At 56.0% G+C, this 16,758-nt stretch overlaps 6 protein-coding genes across 7 annotated transcripts; 2 read left to right on the top strand and 4 right to left on the bottom strand.

Moving 5' to 3' along the window:
- Positions 1-251: 251 nt before the first annotated feature.
- On the top strand, positions 252-1,168 carry H310_04549 (hypothetical protein; the record flags this gene model as incomplete). Its single annotated transcript, XM_008868940.1, has 4 exons — positions 252-421; positions 475-762; positions 815-957; positions 1,005-1,168. The coding sequence occupies 4 exons, from the start codon at positions 252-254 to the stop codon at positions 1,166-1,168; spliced, it is 765 nt and encodes a 254-aa protein (XP_008867162.1).
- H310_04548 lies at positions 1,166-2,736 on the bottom strand. Of its 2 annotated transcripts, XM_008868938.1 has the most exons (11): positions 2,656-2,736; positions 2,519-2,611; positions 2,386-2,452; positions 2,275-2,335; positions 2,086-2,218; positions 1,937-2,025; positions 1,734-1,862; positions 1,557-1,676; positions 1,435-1,500; positions 1,337-1,372; positions 1,166-1,290 (listed from the first exon to the last, which is right to left on the bottom strand). In XM_008868938.1, exons 1-11 carry the CDS (start codon positions 2,678-2,680, stop codon positions 1,195-1,197), a joined length of 915 nt encoding a protein of 304 aa, XP_008867160.1. In that variant the 5' UTR covers positions 2,681-2,736; the 3' UTR covers positions 1,166-1,194. The 2 variants fall into 2 exon arrangements, with proteins under 2 accessions (XP_008867160.1, XP_008867161.1); XM_008868939.1 differs by lacking the exons at positions 1,166-1,290; positions 1,337-1,372 and having other exon boundaries at positions 1,382-1,500.
- Positions 2,737-3,219: 483 nt separating this feature from the next.
- Positions 3,220-3,858, bottom strand: H310_04547 (hypothetical protein; the record flags this gene model as incomplete). The annotated part of the gene is made up of 1 exon (XM_008868937.1): positions 3,220-3,858. The coding sequence occupies one exon, from the start codon at positions 3,856-3,858 to the stop codon at positions 3,220-3,222; it is 639 nt and encodes a 212-aa protein (XP_008867159.1).
- Positions 3,859-4,094: 236 nt separating this feature from the next.
- H310_04546 (hypothetical protein) lies at positions 4,095-10,441 on the bottom strand (the record flags this gene model as incomplete). Its single annotated transcript, XM_008868936.1, has 24 exons — positions 4,095-4,191; positions 4,246-4,396; positions 4,442-4,564; positions 4,612-4,873; positions 4,921-5,380; positions 5,445-5,537; positions 5,596-6,218; positions 6,270-6,566; positions 6,615-6,861; positions 6,906-7,003; positions 7,053-7,274; positions 7,328-7,466; positions 7,514-7,689; positions 7,753-7,918; positions 7,977-8,137; positions 8,198-8,311; positions 8,360-8,416; positions 8,487-8,730; positions 8,779-8,896; positions 8,955-9,225; positions 9,275-9,436; positions 9,497-10,033; positions 10,088-10,213; positions 10,271-10,441. The coding sequence occupies 24 exons, from the start codon at positions 10,439-10,441 to the stop codon at positions 4,095-4,097; spliced, it is 5,115 nt and encodes a 1,704-aa protein (XP_008867158.1).
- A 208-nt stretch (positions 10,442-10,649) lies between these two features.
- Positions 10,650-11,365, bottom strand: H310_04545 (hypothetical protein). The gene is made up of 2 exons (XM_008868935.1): positions 10,906-11,365; positions 10,650-10,852 (listed from the first exon to the last, which is right to left on the bottom strand). Exons 1-2 carry the CDS (start codon positions 11,331-11,333, stop codon positions 10,780-10,782), a joined length of 501 nt encoding a protein of 166 aa, XP_008867157.1. The 5' UTR covers positions 11,334-11,365; the 3' UTR covers positions 10,650-10,779.
- A 566-nt stretch (positions 11,366-11,931) lies between these two features.
- H310_04544 (hypothetical protein) lies at positions 11,932-16,741 on the top strand (the record flags this gene model as incomplete). The annotated part of the gene is made up of 10 exons (XM_008868934.1): positions 11,932-12,224; positions 12,271-13,155; positions 13,196-14,405; positions 14,457-14,543; positions 14,588-14,647; positions 14,695-14,888; positions 14,938-15,042; positions 15,107-15,452; positions 15,506-15,864; positions 16,015-16,741. The coding sequence occupies 10 exons, from the start codon at positions 11,932-11,934 to the stop codon at positions 16,739-16,741; spliced, it is 4,266 nt and encodes a 1,421-aa protein (XP_008867156.1).
- Between the last annotated feature and the right edge of the window lie 17 nt (positions 16,742-16,758).

Genomic DNA, 16,758 nt, shown 5'->3' with positions numbered 1-16,758 from the left:
GGATTCCTCCTGGCATGCCAGCGAACGCGTCGCCGTCCGAAGATCTCCTCTGTGACCATGTATCGCACTCGCCATCCTCGTGGCAGGTCGGGTGGACTGGTGTGCCCGAACAAGCATCTCAGCCGCTGCATTCGCGCTGACCGTGCTTGGCGAACTTGTACCAACCGTCGTTGGGGAGGGAGTTGAAACGGTCTTCTTGATGTTGGATCGTCACTACGTTCTTGAGTTCTTGACGGGGCATTTCGCGTGCGATGCCTCGTGTGATCGACGTCGCGCGCCTATATCCCGAGGACATGCGCCGTCAGGAGGCGACGATGGTGGTGGGAGACACACAGTCGAAGGTGCGACTGGACCCAGCTACTCCACGACAGATCAAGTCGATTGTGCGACGAAGCAAACAACATGGATCCGTTGTCGACAGGTGCGGCCATGCGGCGGAGGTCATGGTATTCGTCGTTGAAAAGGCATGTCTAGCTTGAAAGCGCTGCTTTTCAAACCCAAACGCCGGAACTCGGTGCAGTTTACGGTGACGCAAACGTACGTCCTGCCACCGCGGCTGTCGGCGACCAGCAGCGACCTGTACTATACAAAGTCCGAGCTGCGGGACATTCAGTTGGCCGCGCGGACGGACGGCGACGACGCAATGCGAGAGGAGATCCCCGAAGGCACGGTCCGTGTGCAGAGTTTCTTGACGGTGCTGGTCGCGCATCCTTCGTGGAAAGCGTCGGCTTCGTCCAGGACGTACTACGTTACCTTGAAAGAGTACGTCCTCGAGTGGACGTGCTCCCGTCGTGGCGTTCACGCGTCGCCGTAGCCACTCGTTGTACCTCCATCGGTCGGCTGCGATCGCCCAGATCAACCAGCCCGAGTACCAACTCGACGTTGTAAAAGCCGTCGACCCCTGCGAGCCGGTCGGGCACACATCGATCAACCAAGAGCTGTCGCTGCAGGACATTGGTATGCAATAGCGCTGTTGTCGGTTGATGGAAGGATAAAATCGATAGCGTATACCTTTGCGGTCGTGGACGCGCAAGATCTGTACGCCGTGTTTGCAGCGGATTCGACCAAGTCCAAAAGTGCGTGGCTCACGGGGCTCCAGCACAACCACCTGGCACTCCCTCGACGGCAACCGTCGCCCATCCGTCTCTCAAAACAAAGAAGCAGTTGATGGAAATAACCTTGCAGTCAATTGAGTTATGTGGCATTGAGCAGGCGGTTCGCCGCCGCTTCGACGTTGTTGTCGCTCGCTTGCAGCGCTGCGATCGCTCGGTCACGGTCAAACCCCAGTCCCTATCACCATTCATTACACCCATTCCTTCCAGATGCATCTGCGTACCGTCAATTGGGATATCGCATCTTCCGACGGCGGCATCTACGTATCACGATGGGTATGCGCGTGAGTTGACAAGGTCAAGTCGTTCGAACAACGTGTACGCGTTGATGGAATGGGGCTTGGCCCATTCCTGGAATCAACTGATCTCGGAAGCCATGGCCAACCTCCTTGTCACAGCAATCAAGCATCGATGGAATGACGAGCAAGTCGACAGTGGATTTACCTGGTGCGAATGGCCGCGACCTATAGCTGTCGCTTGACGACGCTGGGCTTCCAACAGGTGTCGTTGACGTTGCTGTTGGAGAACTGTCGCTGGCACAACCATAAAGATGGGATGGAAGACCTGTGACGGAAATTCATATCAGACTTGCAACATTGCATTGCTATGAGCGCTGCCTACTTCAAAGAACCACGCGAGAAAGCCAGGCACTCGCAGCTTCGACAGCGGAAGGTACTTGGATTGGTACAAGAGACCAACCAACACCCCCGTTGCAAACGGGAACGCAGTGGAATACGATCGCAAGCACACCTACGTCAGCATCAGGATAGCGCTGTGATGGAAGCATGTCTTGGTCGATCGAGTCCAAGATTTGCAAGACGTACCAGAGACAGCAAGCCGTAAATCGATGACTTGTCCGTCACATTCAATCCCAGCAAACTGTACAAGCGCGGCTGCAACAGCGGAACGTTGTCTAATGCATTCAAGGCCATGTGAGCGGGCCTCGTCGAGCATTCCGTGTGGTTTGCCATACGGTAGTAAATTACTGCAAGAGCTCCAATCAACGGGTAAGGTCCTGGCGTCGTTGGAAGCTTGAGCCACACTTGCAGAGCCGTCGACGTAAGCAGGACAAGGATAATGAACGTGCCAAACTTGTTGGAACCAAACTGCGTACAACGCGTTGCTGTTGTCAGGTGGCGTCGTTGACACCTGAGAGGAGTACCTGGCGCTCGATCACGCGGAACTGAAACAGCACGTACATGCCAAACGCCACGGCAATACCACTACGACACGGAGGATTCACACGCGACGATCGTGACACAGTGAAACGTACTTGTCCAAGGCAAAGTGACAGGTCAACAATCGCCAGTACTGCGAGAGCTTGGTGACGCTGACTAAATCTGCATTGTGATCGAGATGAGTGATGAGATGGATCGACAGAGACAGCATCGGGATGATCGACGTACCGAGGGTCAATTGATGACGCATATCCATAAACAACGCTGCCACTGAGGCCATGCCGGTCGCCGACAGGTACGCATACGTCACGGGAGTTTTGTCTACACATGTGCATGAGTGTGGACGCAATGCCGAGTGCACATACAGAATCCACTCAAGTCAGGATGCATCCTCGCGTCCGCCGATGTCCGCGTGGACGTTGCCGAACAAAATGGTGCGCTATCCGGTTAACACACCTTTTATCCGGATATCCCGGTGTGGTGTGTGGTTGAAGAAGATATGGAGCACCGCATCGCGCGGATCCAGGATATCGGCCCGAGTTGCATGAACCTGAGGATGAACGAGCTGTGGACGTTGCTGAAAAGCATCGCCTTCGACTGTGCTCGAAGCGCATCGAACGCTGTACGTCCAGTCCACTCGAATCAACTTTGTGAAGGACCTTGCTGGGTGCTTTGTTTTCTCAACACCACTGCCAACATGAGCATTGTTGCGATATAGAAGTCGCGCTCGCTGCCGCCGCATGACTTGGTCAAGTGGCCAACGAAGCCAGCGCCGCATGGATAACATGGAATAGCGGCAGCGGTCGCATTGGAATTCGCACGAAGATCCCAAACACAGGCTTGGTTTGGTCCGGATATTGTGGATTTTCCGGATATGCGGTTTTACAGGTGGAAAATGTTGGTAACAGCATCAACAAGGCGAAAAAAACCTACTTGAATTGTCGTGGAAGAGCAGGATGGCAACCGCGACGACGCGACCGCTGCAGCGCTCGTACAGCGACCTGAATGTGCTCGAAATCGCAGCACCGAGACAGACGCTTGCTGCATTGAAGGCGAAAGTGACGAACCCAGCCCTGGAACACAAGGTGACGGTGTGTCTGTCGGAGCAGGACGAGTGTCCAATTTGTCTGGACGAGTTCACGCCGCTGGGGGCGTCTGTCTTCACAGGAGAATGTGGCCACAAGTTTCACTTCACATGCTTGCTTGAGAATGTCAACCACGACGAGGCCAACTCGACCAAGTGCCCTATCTGCCGCAAAACACAAACGCAATGGCCGGAACCGACATCCGGACTTGCCAAGGCGCATCCGTGCTGCACAAACTGCGGCAAGCGCGGCACGGGCGGGCAATTCTGCGACAGTTGCGGTCACTCGTTGGCACATACCCCGACGGCAGCGGAGCGAGCACGACTGGCTGCGCAAGGCCAGCCCAACAACGTGATTGTCGAGTGCCCTGCGTGTCGGATCCGCTGTCTTGTCAATTCCACCGCTCGCGGTACGTTGCAGTGTCCCAACGGCCACTTGTTTACGCTTCGAATGCCAAATACGACCAACGCCTCGGTGAATCATACGGCGGCGCCGCCGTTCCGCGGCGGAGGTGGGGTCGTCATGCGGCAGTGCCCAACGTGCCTGACCCGGGTGCAGATGCCGCCAGGGAGCCAAGCGGGGCAGTACATGTGCCCACAAGGCCACACGTTTGCATTTCGGCCGTAGCTGACGTTATTCCTTTTACCAGTGCTATCTGCTATTCCTTCCTGGGTCATCCAATTCTGCCACGCCGTTGATCTATCGTGCATGGCGATCGACTACGACATGGCGCCCTGGGACAGCACAATGTCGCCGCTGATAAATCCATCGTAGCGTTGGAGTTTCTTGAGCTTGAGGTCCATCGGGTACACATACCTACACACACGCCATCGAGATGAGTGTCGTGATATGCAGAGACGAAAGCCGTACATCTCCGACGTGAAAGCCGACGTAGTGGCCGTCCGCTTGTCGATGTGAAGAAATGTCCAGCACACGGGGTGGACCGCGCCGTATTGGGGCGAGCTCGGCATGAGGTGACCGTGGTGGGCGGACGACACAATTTCGATCACGACGAGTGCTCCTGGCCACCTCGCGTCAACCTCCGCTGTCGACGTCCCGTTGTTACCTGCTGGGAGGTTCTCCATGGGAGTCTGCATGTGCCACGTGCAGCCCCAGAACATGGCGTTGGATTGCGCCAGTGGAAGCGACGTGACTTGCTGCTTCTTCTCAACAAGGTTCTTCTCCGTGTCTAAATGCACTCGGTGGAGTCCTCGACAACATTTGCGAACGAGGTACCAAAGACGCTGATGACAAGGCGGGGACGAGTGTACTCTGCCGCGTGGACGAGCCCAACTTGGTCGACGTACAGCGACACGTACGAACTGTTGCGGAGGTGTCCGGGCTGTTTGAGCAGGAAGAGGACGGCCGCCGGATCGTCTTTGGTTTGGCACTGCACGTTGGTGATGGCCGACTTTGCTAGCTCCAGCTTGAGCGCTTGAACTATCGTTGTTTCGGTGGGGGTGAGCTCGGCTGCCGTCGCCCCGCGGTCCAAGAGGTGCTACAACCGCCTAGTCGTGATACACCGATACAGAGACCGCTGACTACCTTAGCCAACGCGTGAAACTTTCGTTGGATCGCGAGCTTGAGTGGTGTTTGCTTGGAACGAGTCTGCGCGTTGAGGTCGGCGCCATGCTCCAGAAGCCACAAACAAGTCTTGATCGCATGCACTTCGTCCGCTTTGATGGCTGACGTGTCACTGGCGGCAGGAGCTGGCTCGTCTGTCCTGGTGAACTCGCGCGCAGCCTTGTCACGGTGAGCAGTCCCCACGTTATCGTTGGTCGCGTGAGCTGCCAAGTGCAGCATCGTTTCGCCACGGGCGTTGGGGGCGTTCACCCACTCCGCTTGGTTGGCGCGATCGACGTACTGAATGCTGTTGGGTGCCCGCTGCATGGCAAAGAGTCTCGTCTCGAGGCTCGACGGAACGGTGTCGCGCAGGCTCGCCAACCACGTCTGGAGCTCCATTTCACTCGCTGCTTGAAAGTAGAGTCGCCCTTCGCGGTTGCGGCTACATTCGCACGCCGTCCCATCAGCCACTTGATCCCCGACACCATGTCAGCAGATGCACGCACCCTTGCAGGAGCTCAGGCGAGTGAATTTCAAACGAATTCGCAACGTCGTCGCTCTTCTTAAACAGCGCGCGTCGCAGATCCAATGCCTTGTCGCTATCCCACGATGCCGTGTCAGCGCTGGTGAGGGACCTGAAGCGACTGGAACAAGTACCTCTTGCCGCCAACGTGGTGCTTGCTGTGGTAATAGTGCAATTCTGGGACTTGGTTGCATGTCTTCAGCACCACATATCGCGTCATCCAGCCTGACGCTTCACGGCGTTTTCTCAATGTCCCGGCCAGGACTGTCACGTCGGCGTGTGACGTGCGCTCGGTTTTGAGCTCTTCACCTGGCGCTTCGTCCGAGGCAGGGTTCGTTTCCGGCGCCTGCAACTTGATGGACGAGGCAGCGCGGAGTAAAACCTTGGCAACGTCGAGGCGCGAATGGGCGCACGCTTCGTGCAACGGCGTGTTGCCACGGCTGTTGGCCAGTTTCACAGCGTTGGCGTCTTGCGTCAGGATGAACTGAACGACGTTCAAATCGCCGGCCGCCGCCGCGATGTGCAAGAGCGAGTTGAAGTTGTTGTGATGGTGGCGAACGTGGATGAGGTCGGGGGTGTCGCGTACGAGTTGGATCACAACGTCCGACTCGCGGCGATCGCACGCGTCCCGGAGGAGCGCCAACTGTCCTTGGAGACAGCGCTTGACCCGCCACTTGCGGACGACGCGCTGGACAACCTTCACCGCCTTCATCACGTTCAAATACCACCGCCGGTTCAAGTACACTCGAACGGAGCGCTGCGCCACATGAACGTCAACAAGCCATCCGCAAGGGACGTGTCATCGAACCTGAATGCACGCAATGCTGTGGCGCATCATCGCAAGCGCTTTCTTGCAATGGTACATGCGCACGACGGACGCCACGAGCTTGGTTGCCGCCACCACCTGTGCAAAACGTTGTCTCGCCAGCGCCCCACGAACCATGCACTGGATCGCGCAGGCAGCGCGCTGACGTCGAACATGCCAAACTCGGCACGGCACCATGCGCGCAAACGACTGGAGCCGAATGGCCATTTTGCGTTGGTGGACGAACTTTTTGCGCTGCAACAGCTTACGCACGAGGGCTTGGGACGCGACGGCCGCCGCCTACGCAGGACCGTTTACGCTCCATCGCGATGGACCGACGACGACTACCTTTCCCCGGAGAAACGTTTGGCGGCTTTGGTGGGCGCGGTACACCGCTTGAAGCAAGACAACGTTTTCATAAACACGGCAGAACTGCTGCAGTTGAACATAGCCACGGTAGAGCGCCTGGATCTTGATTGCGCTCTTGGTTTGACATTTCAGCGCGCGAGCGACCTTGGACCGGTGCAAGTACCCACGCACAACCTTTTGAACGGTCACAGCGGCACGTTCCATGAGGGCGTGCCGAATGATGCGGCTACGATGGTGTTAGCCGTCGCCTAGACGAATCGTCGACTGTACCGGCGCGTGACAAAGCCGCGGGCGATCGTGTGGACGACGATCGCTGCTTTCTTTTGGGCCGTGAACACTCGCACGCAGGCGTTGCGCCGACACGTGGCCTACGAGGCAGTTGTCGAGGAGGCAAAGCCGACGAGATAGGCGAGTTACTTGAAGTTTTGTCGCGGCCCATCGCAGCTTGCGGTAGCGCTCCGTCACGACCACTTGTCGGAACTTGGCCTGCAGTGCCAACATCCCGTTTCGAACGGTTTGGTACTGTTTTTGCGCGACACATCGCCGCCAAAACTTGGATTGAATCGTCGTGGCGATGTCGCCTTTGACGGACAGCAACACAGACTGGAGCAGCTCGAGTTGGCCGTACCGAAGGTATATCTAACGACATAACCATCCACTCCATCACGACAACGTGCATCACCCGCACCGACCTCCGTTTTCCCGATCTGGAATGCATTTGGTAGCAGCGCGAACGTCGCAATCTGCCGGCATCCTTCGATGGTTGACCCGCAACGAGCAGCTTTGCCGCGCAGGATGATGCGAAAGGTATCGAAAAAGTGGTCGAACGGGCTACAAGAGCCAGCCGTGGGATCGATGGTCTCGGCGCACGAATGTACCGTCGAATGGGGTACCCTTGCTGGCGAATCTTGATCACTTCCAAGATGCCGCTGCAGATCAACTGGTCCCGGACAAGCTCCGAGCTAAACCCGCCGGGGAACTTGATGTTGTTGGGCTTGATGCATTTGATGTAATGCGGTGTCGTCGAGCTCAGCATGTCCATCAACCCGCCCAACTGTGTTGAAAGCACAAGCGTCCGAATTCGTCACAGCCATCGATTCGAGATCTGCACATGTACCTGCGCTTTGAACTTGCTCGCGACGGTCGTGGACCCCGACAACGAGCTCGCATTCCGTCGATGCTTTGTAGTTGGCGACGTGGGAAGGTCGGTAGCTCTCGGGCTCTTCAACGTCACGCCGACGGGCGTGTGCCCAGACAACATGGCAGCGACCAACTCGAGCGAGCTACGCATCGCACGCTTGGTTTATGGACGGAACCCACGGACCGTCGCGCGGGACGTACCTCGCACGCAGCAACTCCATCAAGTCTTCGTGCAAGTTGTCATTGTTCTTGCCGATAAACCCGTTGATGCAGTACACAACATCGCCAGCATAATGCTTGATCACAAAGTCGTCCGACTCGAACCGTGGCTTGGCGTAGTGCGGGTGTTTTTCCAAATGCGTCTACACTCATGGACCCCATCAGTCGATGCGACGCACGCTGTCGCTGCCGTCTCTACAGACTTGGTGGTATATCGAGAGCAGTTGGCGATCCGTCGTTTTGCGCTTGAGCATGATTTGCTCGTCCAACAGGGGCATGATGCCACTGGGAGGCTTCTGGATCAAGTCCAAGCATTCCTGCAACGGAACAACACGGGATCAAGCGTCATGGCCACAGCGACGAACCTGGTTGTCCTGGAACTCGATCACAGACACTGATATGCCCTCGGCAGCATATCGCTCCTACTCGAGAACAGCCCGTCCACAAACGTGACCTCCTACCAGAGGCTAGTCTCGCAGCGAGCGCACGCACCTGCTCCAACACAAAGATGTGCTTGTTGAACTGCTGCTGGAGCACCTCGTTGGCAAAGTTGATGCAAAGCTGCTCAAAGCTGTTGGCTGGCATCACTTCAAACCCAAAAATGTCGAGGATTCCAATAAACGACTGGGCCTTGGCCTCGCTCGCCGTCGAGTTCATGCGGCCGATGAGGTAGTTGAACACTTCGCCATAAATGTACTTGCAGAACGCGTGCTTGGCATGCTGGGCTTGCTCGCACCTACGGATTCCCGATCACGCCAAAAAACGAACGACCGCCGCAACGTACGTCAGCTTCATGTGCAGGATGGACCCGCGGCCTGTGACTGTCGTTTGCGTCGTCATCTTCTCCTCCAGCTCTGTGGCTTTGACACCGAGGAGGCTCGCGATCGTTTCCACAGGCACATCTTCCAATTCCTCGTTAAAGGTGCGTGCGAGCTGACTTTTGGCAACGCGCATCGGTACCTGGGGCAAATTGGCACGCGTCGCGGTCGTTCTGCTGGCAGGTGAACGACGCATTCCCGAGCTTGAGAATGGCCGCCAGCACTTGAAAAATCTCTGTTTGGGTCGCGGGAGTGAACCCGAGTTTGGTCATGGACGCTCGAAGCACGCGAAAATCGGCAGCGTCGTCGACGCCGTCGATTTCAATGCAGTTGCCCGTGGTGAGGTACTCGTAGTGCTCGGCCGTCGTCAGTTCCAGGTCTGTTTGTTCGCGCGGTTCCATGCCCGCCAGCATCTACAATGTCCGTGAGGCCCTTCAAGTGGCAGCGAGTCCACGTCATCACCTGGTAAAACACGTGGTAGTTGCGCTCATTCGTCTCGGGCAGGACGATGCGGGTTTTCTCCAGGAGAAAATGCTTGATTGCGACGCCGCACATGCGGCCCTCGCGGTCGTACAAGATCTGAATGTACTTGCCAAACCGACTGCTGTTGTCGTTGCGCGATGTCTACGCTCCAAAGGTCCCCAATACCGTGATGGTGCCGCACCTCGACAGTAACGATTATACCTTGGCATTTCCAAACGACTCGAGGACGTAGTTGGACAAGAGGACGCATTCTTCGATCTTTTCATGGAGCGTGACATGGCCCGCGGGAGGGTGGACGGCACCCTTGGTGTCGTCCGCTTGGCGGCTCGCCACGGCCAGGTACTTCATGATGTGCTTGGACGCTTCGGTTTTGCCGGCGCCGCTCTCGCCGCTTACGACGATCGATTGCGCCGTCGTCGCACCATCCCGCTTGATTGCTCGCATGTCGCGATAGGCCTTTTCGGCAATGCTAAACAAGTGCGGCGTCTTGAGCTCGCAATCGAGCTTGGCTTTCGACGACGCCATGAAGCCCGCAATGTCGTACAGCATCGGGATGCTCTTGTACGGGTTGACCGAGATCAGGATGTCCGTTGTGAATGTGTAAATCGAGTCGTTCACGTAGCGCCGGTGCAGCACCGACATGAGCGGAGCTTCGTGCATGTTGTTCATCTGCGCCATGTCTGTGTGATCGACAAGATGCGACGGATCGAACGCGAGCATCGCGGAAGGCGCGACTTTCTGCAGCCTCCAACGATCAGTCCTCGACATTGCGATCCGTGGCGACGTGTTTACCTGGTGCTTCTCATCCGGGCTCTCGGGCACGAAGACATCGACGATGCTGGTGTCCACTTCGACGGCTGTGACTTCGCCGACTCGCCACAGCACTTTTGCATCGGGGACCCATACCCGGGACCCAGCCTAGTGAGCACACGTACGTCAGCCCTGCTGCTTACAGCGAGCTTGGATCGCATGCACCTGAAGATGAGTCGCGTCGACGCCCGTGACTGTGTTGGTTTTCATCACGGTCGAGTCGATATTGGACGACTTTTTCGCGATCGGCAGCTTCAGGCTGTTGGCGGCGGCCGCTTTCTTGGGTACGAACGACGTCGGCGCGATGTCCGCCGTGGACTTGGATTTGCCAAACATTTCGGGTTGCGAATTCGACAGTGTCCGTCGGGACGCGCGTCATGCGGGGACGGTTACGACGGAGCTAGGCAGATATTTGGAGGTTCTCCGGCTGCGAAACTCCTGGCCAAGATCGCTCGAAACGGCGACCGGCCCCCACGAGCTCGTTCACTGCGTGCGTCAAGAGCTCAAGGCATCCGTTTACATGCGTGGATGCACGGCGAAGACAACTCGATGATGCATGGATTTCGTGTACTAGTATAGATGGATGGCTGGTCTACGTGTATCGAGTCGACAAGCGCCGCTTTCGTCTCGCATCGATACCACGCAGCACAGCAAGGCATTCCATGACACTAGAATCATTCGAGTTTTTTTACTTCCTCAAACTCCATGTCAAAAGTCGCCCCGCCGTCCACCGAACCGTCGACGTCTCTGCACAACACGGCTCGTGAGATGGTTGAGCGCACAATCCGAGAGGAACGTACATGTAGTCTTGTGACGGACTCCCCCCACTAAGCTGAAGAAGCGGCTGCGTCGACTCGGACGCGAGAAACCCGAGCTCGTTCTGTTCCATCATGATCCAGAACGAGTCCCACTCAAAGGATATCCTGGACTGGCCAAACTGTGGCGTGTACTGCAGCTCCACGGTGTCGATATTGGCCAACATTGCCGCGCAACGGCGGTACGACGCAATGCCGTCGGGCTTGGACGTAAAGTACATACTCACGCGCTTCTTGGACTTGTGTGTTTCAAAGCTGAGGTCGGTCATCCCTGTGTTGCTGTTCATGTTCTTGCTGAAGAGAACGACGTCCCCAGTCTTCTTGCTCAGACTGAGCTCTGCCTTGTCCTTGAGTGCTTGAAGCGAAGGGCGCAGCATAGCGGCGCTTCCTCGTGCTTTCACCCTCTGGAGCATGATGGTGTTTGCCAAACTTCAAGGAAGTAGAGATTTTATGATTTTTTAACACTTGATCTTTCATCGAGTATATTGGGTGTATACTACTCCGAGTAGTATATTCCACTAGATAAATCATAAATGTTCCCATTCATCAACCTAAAATAAATGAAACCATGCCAAAGTGTTTCAAAAAGCGATCTTTCCTCAGACACGATGACTTGCTGGTGTGATTTACATAGTGATGATAAGAGAGCGCAAACTGGCAATAGGGTCATGAAGATGCATGAAACAATCGATGATAGTCTGCCGCGTTGACAATGTTGGGCTGAACAAATGATAGGGTCCTGGTACTAGTAAGAAAAATGGAATCCTATGATAATAAATGAACATTGAAACCATCGTTTATCATGTAGTAGATTCCATTTAAAAAATTTCGTACAAATGGCAACAATTTCCATCTTATGAAGTCCTGCTAAGTCGCGCAAGCTCGTCGGCGCGGTTTCCTCGGCAGATACACAAGGCACTGCACGCACACGCCTTACTTGGGAGTACGAATATCACCCACCAGAGGTGCCGCATGGATGGCAGACGCAATCCATTCCTACCCCAGGCCAAGATGGAGGCTGCACTTCCACAGCCTGCGTTTGGCCAACAACCTGGCAGCCTCAGCTTCGGTCAGTACATGGCCTCCAAAATCCAAAAGCTCCGATCGCAGAACGACGGCATCAAGAAGACGAGTCGAATCTTTGATGGCGTTGCGATTTACGTGAATGGGCAGACCGAGCCGCGGAAGGAAGTTCTCCGAACGATGATCGTCCAGCATGGCGGGCAGTTTGAAGCGTATATGACCAGTAGAGTCACCCACATGATTGCAGAGCAGCTGGCCGACTCCAAACTGCGCGAAATCATGTACGACAACGTGCATTTGTTGGGACCACCTGACCACTCTGTGTAGGAGAATGAAGAAGCCGTTGCCGGTAGTCCATCCCAAGTGGATTGTCGACAGCATCGCGGCAGGAAAGCGCGTTAGGATGCATTCGTACATCTACTCACGCTTCCACGACCCTCTTCAACTCTCGTTTGCGACCTCCATCCCTCCCGTCCTTCGCCCAAACGATCACATGCCAAGTGACGTCAACTCGGCGATCGAATCGGCTACGATCAGCGCGTCCTTGCCCAAGCAAGCGTCCACAATTGATGTTAGAACGGCTGTAGCGAACCCACACCGTACACCGATTCCAAACCGCGTGGAGGCATCGCAGGCCTCGACGAGAGAAGTGGTCCCAACTGTGGTAAGGCCTCCTGTGACCAAGGACAACGCACCGCATCCTTTGCAGCACACACCTTCCATCGTGTCCGACGCAACCGCTTTCTCATGGCCAAGCGCAATTCCCAACGAAGTAGTGTCGTCGCAGCCACGACGTGATGTGCTTCCCGTCGAAACACCCGACGCTGGCTCGCTCCCTCCACCAACTTTCAATCAAACCTCACCGATCGCTCGCGCCCGTTCGTGTCGTCCCACAAATCACGCCAACCACCCGTCTGTATCAAAAGTTCAGAAATCGACTCCCCTTTTCACGTCGACCCCTCTCAGTTTCGGGCAGTACATGAAATCCAAAATTGCCAAGTTGCGCCGCCAGAACGATCAAATGCAGTCGAAACAAACGAGCCGTGTCTTGGACGGGATCACGATTTACGTGAATGGCCAAACGAAGCCGTCGAAAGACGTGCTCAAGTCGCTCGTGCTGATGCATGGCGGGGCGTTTGAAAGTTACTTGACGACCCAAGTGACGCACATGATTGCGACTCACGTAGCCACGTCCAAGCGCGTGGAGATGCAGTACGTCCGTCGAGATATTCAGATTCTCATGACGGCGTAGGAGTCGAAAGACGCCCCTGCCGATCGTGCACCCCCAATGGATCGTCGACTGTGCCTCGCAACAGAAGCGCCTTCCTGTGCACTCATACTTGTCTGAACGAGATCTAGCGATGCCATTGCAACGTCAAGGGGTGTTGGACACCCGATGCACTCGTTCGAAGCTTGCCTTCCATCCGTCCTCACCGCGCAGCGCTCAATTGCAGCCACAAGTTGTGCCAGTCGCGCGAGCACCCCGGGCATCGCAACGCTGTGCGAATCAAGTGAATCTCCGTATTCATGTTCCAGAGCAGGACACCGCTGAAGAGATCAACCTGACGCAGAGATCCATTTCGTCGACGTCGACACAAGTCCTGGCAGAGTCACCAACTACGCTTTTAGTCGTGACAACGCCGGCGCAGGTTGAATCGATGGATGAGACCGCCCACGATGTCATGGAGCCTTGTTTGTCGCCAACACAAGAATTATCCCCTGCCTCCACAATGAAGTTATCTCAAAGCTCAACGAATTCGCATGGATCCCTGGACATTCCAGCCACGCAGTTGCTTTCGTATTCTCAACGAGATGACGCACATGCATGTCCTCAACCATCAAGCCCACTGGTCTCTCCGTCCATAGCCCAAGACAATGTTGATTTGATGGATGGTCGAAGCAGTGGTGCTATCGACGAGGATGGCATACCATCATCGCTCGGAAGGTTGGTCGCATCGCGGCCACATCCTCCCATACCAGAGGCACAGACTACGCCACCACCCTCATCCCGACCAGCAGCACAGGACCTCCTCGTTCCTTCCTCTGTCGTGGCGGGAACAGCACCGTCGTCGCCACTTCGTACAGCTCTACCGTCCAAGTATCCCAGCGGCATTTCCATTTCCCGACCGATTAAATCGACAATGGACGGTGCAGCAGCGTTCGTTCGGTCGTTCTTTGCCAACTCGCGTCTCCACCATATTGGATCGTGGAAGAGTTATTACAAAGAGCACATTGGCGACTTTACCATCGAATCACCTGTGGATACAAAGGACTGTGTGTTTGGATCGTGCAGCAAAGAAGACCGCGTGATTCTCCACGTCGACATGGACTGCTTCTTTGTCTCCGTCATGATTCGAAACATGCCGTCGGTGTACCAGACGCTCCCCGTGGCCGTGGCGCACTCGGGGTATTCGTCGCTCAATGCAGTTGGTCCACCTGCCTTCTCGACCCACGACACACAGGTGCCTTTCATGTGCACGGCCTTGGTTCTTCACAAACTGATGGCTCCATAGAAGAAACGCGGCGGCACGTCCGAGATTTCATCGTGCAACTACGTCGCTCGATCGTACGGATTGAAGGCGGGCATGTTTATGGAGACCGTAGGCGACCTCTTGCTTCTTTGTGACTGAGATGGTGCCCATAGGCCAAGTCGCGATGCCCAAACTTGATTGTGCTCCCGTACAACTTTGTCGAAATTGAAGCGGTGAGTGGACACTGCCACCTGTAGCTCAGCACAATGTGTTGGACTAGGTTTCGTGTGAAATATACAAGATCTTCCATCGATTTACACCCGCCGTCCAAGCGATGAGCTGCGACGAAGCGTATTTGGAATTCCCCAAGGGCACCGACGGCATGGGCATGGCGCGCCAGATCCGCCGGACTATACTCAGCGCGACCAAATGCCACGCCAGCGTCGGTGTGGCGTACAACATCCTGCTCGCCCGGTACCCCGCTGGTTGCCTGAAAAGGTAGATCTGTGAGCCGTGCCCGTAGACTCGCGACAAAGCAAGCCAAGCCCAATGGAGCGTTTGAAATCACGCCCGACACTGCATCGAGCTACATCAACGACTTGCCCGTATCGGAGCTGCCTGGAGTTGGGTACGTCTTGCTTCGGAGGAATCGAAGCATGATGTTAACATGATTGCGTTTGTCTCGATCGCAGCCGCGTCATGCATGCCAAGTTGGAAGCACTGGGTATTCAAACGTGTGCTGACCTAAAGGACTGGTCGGAACTGGCGCTGTGTCAGCACTTTGGAGCCAAGACAAGTGACATGCTCCAGCGGTATGCGAGGGGCCGGGATACCCGTCCACTTGAGCTGGCGCCCATGGTCAAGTCGATATCGGCAGACGTAAATTACGGCGTCCGACTGGCGGACGCATCGGCAGCGACGGAATTTATCCAAGCTCTGAGCGCTGAAGTTCACGACCGTTTGGTGAAACGGGGCTTTTTCACAAGCGCGCTCACTTTGAAGCTCAAGATTCGACGGCCCGACGCGCCTGTGGAACCAGTACGTGCGTACCAATCCATTCATGCCAAAAACTACACCACCAAGTGATTTAGACCAAGTTCATGGGCCACGGACCAACCGATGACTGCAGCAAGTCCATTCGTTTGCATGGGCCGACACATGACGCGGCCGTCCTCGAGGCCACGTGCGTCGCATTGCTCCACGAGTTGAAGGTAGTTCCACAAGATATTCGAGGGGCTGGCATACAAGCCACGCGACTCACTCCTGTGCAACCCCCCGTTCCGGACAAGATGGATATTCCTCAGTACTTTCAAGTCGCGGAAACAACGACCAAATTAAGTGCAGCTCCAGGATCCTTCGCGGCACCATCGATGCCACCAGAGGCGACGACTCCCCCTCGAACGGCGCCACCTCGTCGTCCGTGGGAAGGAGCCACCGAAACTTCCACAAAGTAGGTGCTGGATACGTCCATGATGGCGGTCACTGGGTTTGTGTTGGATGTGTTGTCGAGTGAGCTGTTTGGTTTGCCTTCATGTCATGACAGTCCGGAGAGTTCTTGACGTCGCGACGGCCCTGGGTGTTGATGCGTTTTTATCGGTAGAAGGCACAAAGCCCTGCCGTCGAACGGTGTGTGGAACGTCCCCACCATGTCCCAAATCGACCAGACCGTGCTGCAAACGTTGCCCGAGGCCATGCAACACGAGATTCTCCTCCAAGTGGCGCCGCCGACTGTCCCAACATCGTACTCTCAAATCGACCAAAGTGTGCTGCACGCCCTGCCAAAGCCCATGCGACACGAAATTCAGCAACAATACCCCAAGAAAATGCACTTGCGGCAAAGCGTCGTCTTGGTGCCAAACAAAGGCAAGCAAGCCGTCAAGCCCAATTCAACCCGAAGTGCATTACGCCCGAAACAAAAGTTGGCCGAAGTTCCCGAAACAGAACCGAGAGCATCTCTGGCCGTGCTTCGTTCGCAGTTGGACCCGAGTGTGTGGGCAGCCTTGCCGCCGTCCATTCAATGTGAACTCGTGGCTGAGCAAGCTGCCTCGTGTCCACCAATTTCACCAACCACCGGGACGTGCGATGGATTTCTTCCGTCTTCGCGCCAGCCAAACCTCACGTTGGACACAGCTGTGCCATGGCTGCTGGGGAAAATACGAGACTTTGGTCTGGCCGATGTCGGGCCAGTGCTTCGTCGGCTCAAGCGACAGCACGGTTATGCAAACCCCCACCGGTTCAACGACGTGCTGGCACGGGTCAACCACGCCTTGAAGGAATCGCACGGGTATGAACTCGCGAGAGCGGTCGTCGCTCCGTTTCACATTTGAGCCGCGGGGTGCAGCAC

The sequence above is a fragment of the Aphanomyces invadans genome (assembly GCF_000520115.1).
Source record: "Aphanomyces invadans strain NJM9701 unplaced genomic scaffold supercont1.7, whole genome shotgun sequence".
Classification (NCBI taxonomy): domain Eukaryota; phylum Oomycota; class Saprolegniomycetes; order Saprolegniales; family Verrucalvaceae; genus Aphanomyces; species Aphanomyces invadans.
The sequence above is the reverse complement of the archived record's forward strand: the minus strand, read 5'-3'. Positions and strand labels throughout refer to the sequence as shown.

Bases quoted from the DNA above. Each gene is read 5' to 3' on its own strand.
- H310_04545 (XM_008868935.1), bottom strand. From the start codon at position 11,333: ATGCTCCAGAGGGTGAAAGCACGAGGAAGCGCCGCTATGCTGCGCCCT. The intron at 10,853-10,905 runs GTACGTTCCTCT...CGTGTTGTGCAG, and splicing joins AGTCCGTCACAAGACTACAT to AGACGTCGACGGTTCGGTGG.
- H310_04548 (XM_008868938.1), bottom strand. From the start codon at position 2,680: ATGCATCCTGACTTGAGTGGATTCT. The intron at 2,026-2,085 runs GTATGGCAAACC...TGAATGCATTAG, and splicing joins TCTTGCAGTAATTTACTACC to ACAACGTTCCGCTGTTGCAG. The intron at 1,373-1,434 runs GTACACGTTGTT...CGTGATACGTAG, and splicing joins AAGCCCCATTCCATCAACGC to ATGCCGCCGTCGGAAGATGC.